Genomic DNA, 10050 nt, shown 5'->3' on the forward strand with positions numbered 1-10050 from the left:
TATAGTTTAGAGCAGAGGCTTGTTAAACTAACTAAAGTTTAGAGTTTAAAAGGTTAAGATACAGAAAAAATAAAAGTAGTTACAGAGATAAAGAGTTTAGAATGCAGTACTGTAAGTTTGTGTGATAACATAATTAACTAAAAAAGCTTACACTATAACAGAAATCCATAAACCAAAATATTTAAGGATTAAGTCAAAACCATAAATATCCTTATTAACAGTGTTTTATTAGTCAATAGATCCTTAAAAAGAATCTTGTAGCCTTCTAAACCATACTATGACAATAGAAACCAAATTCACCCTTCCTACCTATGTCAAAAATAAACCACATCATCAAGAACAATTCAAAAATCCCATCTCAAATTCCTTCCAAAGTAAATTCTCACACCTTTTCCTCCACTTGGAAATGAAATTTGAGATCATTTTAGTAGGGACTGTCCTGGTTTAGGACAAATTTGGGAGAAAAGCTTTAAAGGGGTTTTCTAGAAAGCAGATGGAAGCAGCCTCTCCCCCAGCTGGTTTCCAGAGCTCTTAAGCTGATCTTGATCACAGAACTATTTCCATGTGGAAATCCAGGAATAGTTGAGTCTTTCCATATCACTGCAAGCTCTATGGTGTGGAAGAGCTGTGAAAATTGGAAATTCAGGGCTGTGAGGATGAGTTTGTGCAGAGCTTGGACTGCTCTGAGCTTCCCTGTTCTCTCTGCAGCTGCTGTCAGTGCTCTGGCCAAGTTTGGGGCCCAGAATGAGAATCTGCTCCCCAGCATCCTGGTGCTGCTGCAGAGGTGAGTGGGGATGGCTGGGCCTGGGGGACACTCTGTGCCTGCAAACAAGGTGACACAGCTGGGCTGGCACTGGGGGACACTCTGGTGCCTCCAAACAATGTCCCAGCAGCTGGGCTGGCACTGGGGGACACTGATGGCTGCAAACAATGTCCCAGCAGCTGGGCTGGCACTGGGGGACACTGATGGCTGCAAACAGTGTCCCAGCAGCTGGGCTGGCACTGGGGGACACTGATGGCTGCAAACAATGTCCCAGCAGCTGGGCTGGCACTGGGGCTGGCAGTCCCAGCTGGAGAGTGGGGAATTCTTCTGTCACCTTTCCTGTGTGGCTGGGGGGAGCAGAGAACTGCTGGAGGAAGGGGGATGGAAGGAAGGATCACAAGGAAGTGAAGGATGGGATCATCATGGAATCATGTGATGTCATTTGGTCTGAGGACATTGCTCAGGGGTGATAAATCATAAAGTCATTGACTGCTTTGGGTTGGAAGAGATTGAAACTCACCCAGTGCCACCCCTCCCTCTGTGCCAGGGTGCTCCAAGCCCCATCCAGCCTGGCCTTGGATCTTCCAGGGATCCAGGGGCTGCTGCCAAGGCCTCCCCATCCTCACAGACAGGAATTTCTTGCTCACATCCAACCTAAATCTCTTTTAGTTTGAAGTTGTTCCCCCTTGTCCTGTCAATATCTGCCCATATAAACAGTCCCCTTCCCTCTGCAGAGCTTTTCTACACCTGAGCATTTTAACAGCCCTTGAAGCAAGAGAATTCCTTTCCAGGTTACTCAGGATAACATTTGTGTTTCCAGAGCTGGGTGTTCCCACGTCCCACCTTCATGTTTCTTTTTAAGCCATGTGCTGTTAATGATTTAATTGAAATTACACCAACTCCTGTGTTGTACAAACACATTTTTGCACAAGTTGAAAATCCCTGGAGGGAGCTCTGGCTGTCACTGCAGTACCAAAGGCAGTTTTGTCAGTGCCATTTTTGGCTCAGCTCTCTGGTGGCCAGAGCTGGCTGACCTTGTCCCCTTGTCCCCAAACAGGTGCATGATGGACAGCGACGACGAGGTCAGGGACAGGGCAACGTTCTACCTGAATGTCCTGCAGCAGAGACAGCTGGCCCTGAATGCTGCCTACATTTTTAATGGTCAGTGAGACAAAGGAAACCACTCAGAGCTGTTCATTCACAGGTGTTTTTCTGGCCTTAGCACTTCCCTGCTTGTGCTCGTGCTGAGAGTGGAGGATTTAGCAATCTAAACCTGTCCAGCCTGGCCTTGGACACTCCGAGCTGCTCTGGGAATCCTAAATAATCTCAATGTGGGAAGCATGGTCTGGGAAATGGAGCCAGGAGTGTGACCTGGCCTTTCATTTCTTGATTTTTGCTCCATCTTTTCCAATCCAAAGGATGAGGGTTGGTTATAAAAACATTTTATGTCTGTGATGGAAAATTCACGTGAGCAGAGGATTTAATTAATCCCTGTAAAATTCTTGGGAATGAACTGTTTAGACTTGGCAACTTTGTGTCATCTTCAGAGCAGCTTTTTCTCTGCTTTGCCTGTTTTGTGTTTCCTGTGGATCAGCAGTGCCTGGGGCAATTCCAGCTCTCAAAACTGAATTTTTCTGCCTTTCTCCTCTGCAGGGCTGACAGTGTCTGTTCCTGGGATGGAGAAAGCCCTGCACCAGTACACACTGGAGCCCTCAGAGAAACCCTTTGACATGAAAACAGTTCCCCTGGCTACAGCCCCCACCTTTGAGCAGAAAGCAGGTAAATCCCACACTGATGGAATGGGCTGAGGCAAGGCTCTGAGCCCTGGGGCTGCTGTTCTCGTTAGCAGGGACAAATCTGTGCATAATGAGCATTTATGGGTGCTCAGCCTTTGGAAAAGGCCATTCCAGGAGCTCTCAGTCCTTTATCTGGCTTTCTTCCATGTCCTTGCACGATTCTTGAGCATCTTCACTTAGCACAACCAGCTTTGGGATTCTTTTTTTTTCCTTCCCTTTCCTCCTTTAATTTTTTTTGCTGTCTTTTCAGGGCTAAGGTGTGGTTTATTCCGGGGCTGGGGTGTGGTTTATTCCGGGGCTGAGGTGTGGTTTATTCCAGGGCTAAGGTGTGGTTTATTCCAGGGCTGAGGTGTGGTTTATTCCAGGGCTGAGGTGTGGTTTATTCCAGGGCTGAGGTGTGGTTTATTCCAGGGCTGAGGTGTGGTTTATTCCGGGGGTGGGGTGTGGTTTATTCCAGGGCTGAGGTGTGGTTTATTCCGGGGCTGAGGTGTGGTTTATTCCGGGGCTGGGGTGTGGTTTATTCCGGGGCTGAGGTGTGGTTTATTCCGGGGCTGAGGTGTGGTTTATTCCGGGGCTGGTGTGTGGTTTATTCCGGGGCTGGGGTGTGGTTTATTCTGGGGCTGAGGTGTGGTTTATTCCGGGGCTGGGGTGTGGTTTATTCCGGGGCTAAGGTGTGGTTTATTCCGGGGCTGGGGTGTGGTTTATTCCGGGGCTGGGGTGTGGTTTATTCCGGGGCTGGGGTGTGGTTTATTCCGGGGCTGAGGTGTGGTTTATTCCAGGGCTGAGGTGTGGTTTATTCCGGGGCTGAGGTGTGGTTTATTCCGGGGCCGGGGTGTGGTTTATTCCGGGGCTGAGGTGTGGTTTATTCCAGGGCTGGGGTGTGGTTTATTCCGGGGCTGGGGTGTGGTTTATTCCGGGGCTGGGGTGTGGTTTATTCCGGGGCTGGGGTGTGGTTTATTCCGGGGCTGGGGTGTGGTTTATTCCGGGGCTGAGGTGTGGTTTATTCCAGGGCTGAGGTGTGGTTTATTCCAGGGCTGAGGTGTGGTTTATTCCGGGGCCGGGGTGTGGTTTATTCCGGGGCTGAGGTGTGGTTTATTCCAGGGCTGGGGTGTGGTTTATTCCTCATAACTCAACCTTACTTTCTCTACTTTCAATCCAATATTTCCACACAAAAAAAAAAAGATCCTTCAGTGTGTGAGGAACCAAGCTGGCAGTGGTTTGCAGCAGAATGTAGGAAACATACAGGGAATGTAATAAATATAAGGAAGATAATATAAAGAATATTTAGTGGAGATTTAATGGCATTTAAACCAAACCTCCTGCTTGGTTTAGTTGAGACAGAGCCCAAAGGCTTTGCTCTTTTTCTCCACAGAGATTGCCCTGGTGACCAGCAAACCTGAGAAGGTGGCTCCTTCACGCCAGGATATATTTCAAGGTAGGAGAGATCTGTGGCTGTCCAGAGCTGCAAGAGGGCTGCAGAGGGACTGGGGACAAGGGATGGAGGGACAGGACACAAGGAATGGCTCCCAGGGCTGGGATGGATGGGATCTTGGGGATGGGAAATTCCTGGCTGGGCTGGGATTGCCAGAGCAGCTGGGGCTGCCCCTGCATCCTTGCAATGCCCAAGGAAGGATTGGAGCAGCCTGGGATGGTGGGATTGCAATGGGATGGGGCCGAAGGTCCCTTCCCACCCAAACTGCTCTGGGATTCTGGGATTTGGGACACTCAGAATCCATCCCGAGGGATTTTTATGGAAGTTGGGGATGGAAAAGGGAAGGGAGACCCTTCCTGGAGTCCTGAGATTCCCAGTGAAGCCCCAAAATTCTTCCTAGAGAGGAGTCGGGGTGGGGATGGATCCATTCCCAGGCTGGGAGGGCTGGGAATGGAGGGAATTCCCTGGAGAGGGAGACTGGGCTGGGATTTTGGCAAGGGATTCCCAGAGCAGCTGGGGCTGCCCCTGATCCCTGCAATGTCCAAGGTTGGACACTGGGGCTGGAGCAGCCTGGGACAGGGGGAGGTGTCCAGGGGTGGAGCTGAATTATCCTCAATGTCCCTTCCAACCCAAACCTGGAATTCTCTGAAGTGTTGAGTGAGGGCAGGATCAGAGCCTGGCCCTGCTGATCCTCTTTTCCTTCCTGCACAGAACAACTGGCAGCCATCCCAGAGTTTAAGGGCCTGGGTCCCTTGTTCAAATCCTCCGAGCCAGTGCAGCTCACAGAAGCAGAAACAGAATATTTTGTTCGCTGCATCAAACACGTGTTCCCAGCCCACATCGTTTTCCAGGTGAGAGAACCCAGCCCCTTCTCCCAGGCTTTGGCAGAATTGATCCAAACACAGGGAGTTTGCTGCATGCCATGGAGGATTTCAGCTGGTTTGGTGTGGGGGGGGTGTGACAGTGGTCACAGGGGTCTGGGGATGAGGGAAGAGATGAGGATCTGACTCCATGTTTCACAAGGCTGATTTATTATTTTATAGTTTACATTATATTAAAACTACACTAAAATAACAGAAGAAAGGATTTCATCAGGAGGCTGGCTAAGAATAGAATAGGAAAGAATGATAACAAAGGCTTGTGGCTCAGACAGAGAGTCTGAGCCAGCTGGGCTGTGACTGGCCATTAATTAGAAACAACCCCATGAGCCCAATCCCAGATGCACCTGTTGCATTCCACAGCAGCAGATAACCATTGGTTACATTGTGTTCCTGAGGCCTCTCAGCTTCTCAGGAGGAAAAATCCTCAGGAAAGGATTTTTCATAAAAGATGTCTGCGACAGGGGGGAAACTCTGGATGAGGAAGTGTTTGCAAATCCTTTTCCCTGTGTTTGCTGCTGCAGTTTGACTGCACAAACACCTTGAATGATCAGCTCCTGGAGAGAGTGACAGTGCAGATGGAGCCATCAGAGGGTTATGATGTGATCTGCTGCATCCCAGCTCCCAGCCTGGCCTACAACCAGCCTGGCATGTGCTACACCCTGGTCAGGATCCCCCAGGATGACCCCACTGCAGGTGAGGAATTGTGCCCCACCCATCCCTCAGATGAAGGGTTTGGGGAATGCCAGGAGTGGGGTTTGGCTCATCCTGAGCTCCTTGGATTTTCCTTGCCTGTGTGGGTGGAGGTTTTAGTTTGAACTGGGTGGAAATAGTAATTTTGTGTAGTGGTTTTGGTTTGGTAATTTTGAGATTTTTTTGGTTAGTGTATTAAAGAGTGTGGTGGGTTTGGTGTTGGTTAATTATTAATGCATTTACTTGTTGTGAGATAGGGTTAGGATGAAGGTAAAGCAGGTTTAAAACTTTAAAAGGGTATAAAGAAAAACTTATTAACAGCAACTAAAAGAAAGAGTAATAAGAATTAGAATAAAATTTTTAGAATGTTTTTTTACACATACAACTTCTCAGAAGTTCCACAAACTGTTACACAAAATCTTTTACATCACTCCCATAGATACCTCCCATAAAAACCATCACAGTGTGTCACAAGTGCTGCTTTTTAGCAAAATGATTTTTATAAAGAATCATTTAGCAAAATAATTATTGTAAATAATAAGTATTATTATTATTATTAGTATTAGTATTAGTATTGAATTAAAGAGGATTGCAGAGCATGCAAGTAATGGAAACTTGGATTTATGGCCTGGAATCAGTGAAAGGAACACATTTAAAACCTTGGATGTTTGGTAGTGTTTAAGAACAAAACCACTAAAAGGAAAATGCAGATAGAATAAAAATATTCCTAATTTGAGGCTTTATTTAATGGACTAATTAAATTTTTCCTCTCCTTAGAGAATCAGAAATTACTACAAAATATAGGAATGAGATTTTCTTGGACATGAAACTTCCCTTTCTTTTCTTACTCTCACTTAAACCCCAGTGGGTTTGCAGTTATTGAACGTGACTTGTCAGTGGAGTGGATTTTTAAGTTACTTTAATACCAAGGACGACTAGAACTAATCAGAATTTGCTACACTGTGGGTTTGGATGATATTCCATGTGTCAGAAATCCTCATGGAATTCTCCCTGGTGGCTGCTGCTGCTGCTCATGGCAGCATTTGGAGTCAGTGATTTGTTACCCCTGGAACTCTCCTGAGCTCCTCCTTTGGCCTTTATGTTAAAATCAAAGGGAAAAACGATATCCAGGTGCTCTGTCCTGGCCACGTGGGTATTCCTGGGGCAGACCTGATGGATTTGGCAGCCTGGTTTTGGCAAGAGGGGGATGTTCCCCCGTTACCCAGGGTTGCTTTGTGTCTCTCCCCAGTCGCCTGCACCTTCAGCTGCACCATGAAGTTCACGGTGCGGGACTGCGACCCCAGCACGGGGGTGCCAGAGGAGGATGGCTATGAGGATGAGTATGTGGTGAGTCCACATTTGTTCCCTATTCCCCATTCTCACCCATTTGGGAGAAATGGCACCGTTGGGTCAAGTTTCCTCTCAATCCTGAAATCAATCCATGTGCCTGAAACAGCAAAATATTGTAAAATGTCATTTTTAGATCCTTCCCCAAAGCTCCATTGCTGTCCAAGTTTTAGTGCCCTGTGGAATGGAATTTGTGGGGACAGAGAGGAGGGAAGGAAGAAATAACTTCCATTGTCTGTTTTCAGAATTGTGCTGCAATATTTCCACCATAAACATTTGGGTTTTTGTTAATTAATGATAAGGATACAGTCAGATTTCAGGAAGTATTGGAGGAAATAAAGGCTCCTTCTGGAGAGAGCTGGGAATGTTCCCCTGGAGAAGGGAAGGATCCAGGGAGAGCTTCCAGCACATTGCAGGCCTGCAGGGGCTCCAGGAGAGCTGCAGAGGGGCTGGGGCCAAGGCCTGCAGGGACAGCACCCAGGGAATGGCTCCCAGTGCCAGAGGGCAGCCAGGGATGGGATCTTGGCAATGAGGAATTCCTGGCTGGGCTGGGATTGCCAGAGCAGCTGGGGCTGCCCCTGCATCCCTGCAATGTCCAAGGAAGGATTGGAGCAGCCTGGGATAGGGGAGGTGTCCCTGGAATGAGCTTGGAGGGCCCTTCCCACCCAAACTGCTCTGGGATTCTGGGATTTGGGACACTCAGAATCCACCCCGAGGGATTTTTATGGGAATTGGGGATGGAACAGGGAAGGGAGACCCTTCCTGGAGTCCTGAGGTTCCCAGTGAAGCCCCCGGATCCCAAAATCCCTTCCTAGAGAGGAGTCGGGGTGGGGATGGATCCAATCCCAGGCTGGGAGAGCTGGGAATGGAGGGAATTCCCTGGGAGAGGGAGACTGGGCTGGGATTTTGGGAAGGGATTCCCAGAGCAGCTGGGGCTGCCCCTGATCCCTGCAATGCCCAAGGTTGGACACTGGGGCTGGAGCAGCCTGGGACAGGGGGAGGTGTCCCTGCCATGGATGGGGTGGCACTGGATCATCTTCAAGACCCTTCCAACCCAAACCATCCTGGAATTCCATGGATTCTGAGTGGAATTCCATGAATTCTTTCACGGAAGAAGCCCAGGAGGGGCTGTAAAGGCTTTGACCCATCAAGTGATGCCCTCATTTTCTGCTCTCCTTTAGTCTCACAATGTTTTGTGTAAAACTTGTAAGCATTACAGATGAATAAATAAATACTATTTATTTATTCATCATAAATACTGTTTCTCCTCTTAAATCAATACTATTTCCCCATAAATAACCATAAATACTATTTCCTCTCTTTTTAGAAGCTGTTATGGTTCTCCTGGAATTAAAACCAGGCATTGTCTTGGCAAAATGCTGTGGGCTCTTTTGGGCTCTTTTTCCTTTCCAAGGTGAGGACTATTTCCATAACTAAACTATTTCCCTTTTTTTCCCTCCCAGTTGGAAGACTTGGAGGTGACAGTGTCTGATCATCTCCAGAAGGTTCTGAAGCCCAACTTTGCAGCTGCCTGGGAGGAGGTGGGAGATGACTTTGAGAAAGAAGAAACCTTTGCACTGAGCTCCATCAAAACCCTGGATGGTGAGATAATCCCTCCTTTATTGATCACCCACCTGCCAGGCTGGGGTTGATTTAGTGCAATAAATAAATAATTTCCTGAAGTGATTTTCTCCTTCAATCTCTGAATGCAGAAGCTGTCAATAACATCATCAAGTTCCTGGGCATGCAGCCCTGTGAGAGGTCAGATAAAGTGCCAGAAAACAAAAATTCCCACACCCTCTACTTGGCTGGTAAGTGTTCCTGCTGCTGAATTTCATGTTTCCATATCCCCACGGATTTTTCTAAATGAAGGGGAATGGTTTAGGAGATCCTGCTGTTATCTGGGGAGTTTTTCCTCTGTAGGAAGAGGTTTTTTCTCTGAAGTGACCCAGTGTGTTGGATGCAGCTGGTCCTAACCTGGAGCCCTCTGTCTTGGATGTGCTCAGGCCAAGCTCTGGGAATGGGGGAATTGCACCTGTGGGAATGGGGGAGAATCTCTGATTTGGGAGCTTCCAGAGCAGACAGAATTTAACCCCTTAATGCCTGAGCTTGTCTCAGAAGGGTGATTCTGGGAGTGTCTTGTTCTCAGGTTCCTGTAGCTAAAGACACATCCTGAGCTGCTCTGCAGCACCCACAACTTCTCCTAGAACCATGGAAAGGTTTAGATGGGAAAAGCCCTCTGAGGTCACTGAGTCCAACCATGCCCAGCACTGCCAGGGCCACCACTGACCCTGTCCCCAGGTGCCACATCCACAGGGCTTTGAAACCCCTCCAGGAATGGGGACTGCACCCCTGTGCCCGGGCTGCACAGCCCTTTCCAGGAGGAATTGTCCCAAAATCCCCCCTGAGCTGCCCTGGCCCAGCCTGAGGCCGTTCCCTCTGCTCCTGTCCCTGTTCCCGGCTGTGCCCTCCTGGCAGGGACTTGTGCAGAGCCACCAGGGCCCCCTGAGCCTCCTTTGCTCCAGGCTCAGCCCCTGCCCAGCTCCCTCAGCCCCTCCTGGCTCTCCAGACCCTGCCCAGCTCCCTCAGCCCCTCCTGGTTCTCCAGACCCTTCCCAGCTCCCTCAGCCCCTCCTGGTTCTCCAGACCCTTCCCAGCTCCCTCAGCCCCTCCTGGTTCTCCAGACCCTTCCCAGCTCCCTCAGCCTCTCCTGGTTCTCCAGACCCTTCCCAGCTCCCTCAGCCCCTCCTGGCTCTCCAGACCCTTCCCAGCTCCCTCAGCCCCTCCTGGTTCTCCAGACCCTTCCCAGCTCCCTCAGCCCCTCCTGGCTCTCCAGACCCTTCCCAGCTCCCCTCAGCCCCTCCTGGCTCTCCAGACCCTTCCCAGCTCCATTCCCTGGACCCTCTCCAGCCCCTCCAGGGCTCTCCTGCCCAGAGCTGTCCCCAGGATTCCAGGGTGTCCCTCAGGGGACAATCCCTGCCCTGAGGCTGTGCCCACACTGGGACTGGCACAGCCCAGGTGCCATTGGCCTCTTGCCCCCCTGGGGACATGCAGCCACTGTCACCAGCACCCCCAGGGCCTGTCCCAGCTCTCCAAGCTGGAGCATTCCATGGGGATGTGACCCACAGAACCTGGCTGAAGA

General features: G+C 49.6%; 1 protein-coding gene across 1 annotated transcript in view; it reads left to right on the plus strand.

The window, feature by feature from the left end:
* The window catches only part of COPG2 (COPI coat complex subunit gamma 2), a 34900-nt gene that overhangs the window by 24324 nt on the left and 526 nt on the right, over positions 1 to 10050 (plus strand). The window contains exons 15-23 of the mRNA XM_066551076.1: positions 709 to 784; positions 1821 to 1924; positions 2417 to 2542; positions 3932 to 3994; positions 4703 to 4842; positions 5394 to 5565; positions 6812 to 6909; positions 8373 to 8511; positions 8622 to 8720. Of these exons, the coding sequence (XP_066407173.1) occupies positions 709 to 784; positions 1821 to 1924; positions 2417 to 2542; positions 3932 to 3994; positions 4703 to 4842; positions 5394 to 5565; positions 6812 to 6909; positions 8373 to 8511; positions 8622 to 8720 (1017 nt within the window). The remainder of the gene's footprint in view (positions 1 to 708; positions 785 to 1820; positions 1925 to 2416; positions 2543 to 3931; positions 3995 to 4702; positions 4843 to 5393; positions 5566 to 6811; positions 6910 to 8372; positions 8512 to 8621; positions 8721 to 10050) is intronic.

Source organism: Molothrus aeneus, chromosome 5 (genome assembly GCF_037042795.1).
Source record: "Molothrus aeneus isolate 106 chromosome 5, BPBGC_Maene_1.0, whole genome shotgun sequence".
Lineage (NCBI taxonomy): Eukaryota > Metazoa > Chordata > Aves > Passeriformes > Icteridae > Molothrus > Molothrus aeneus.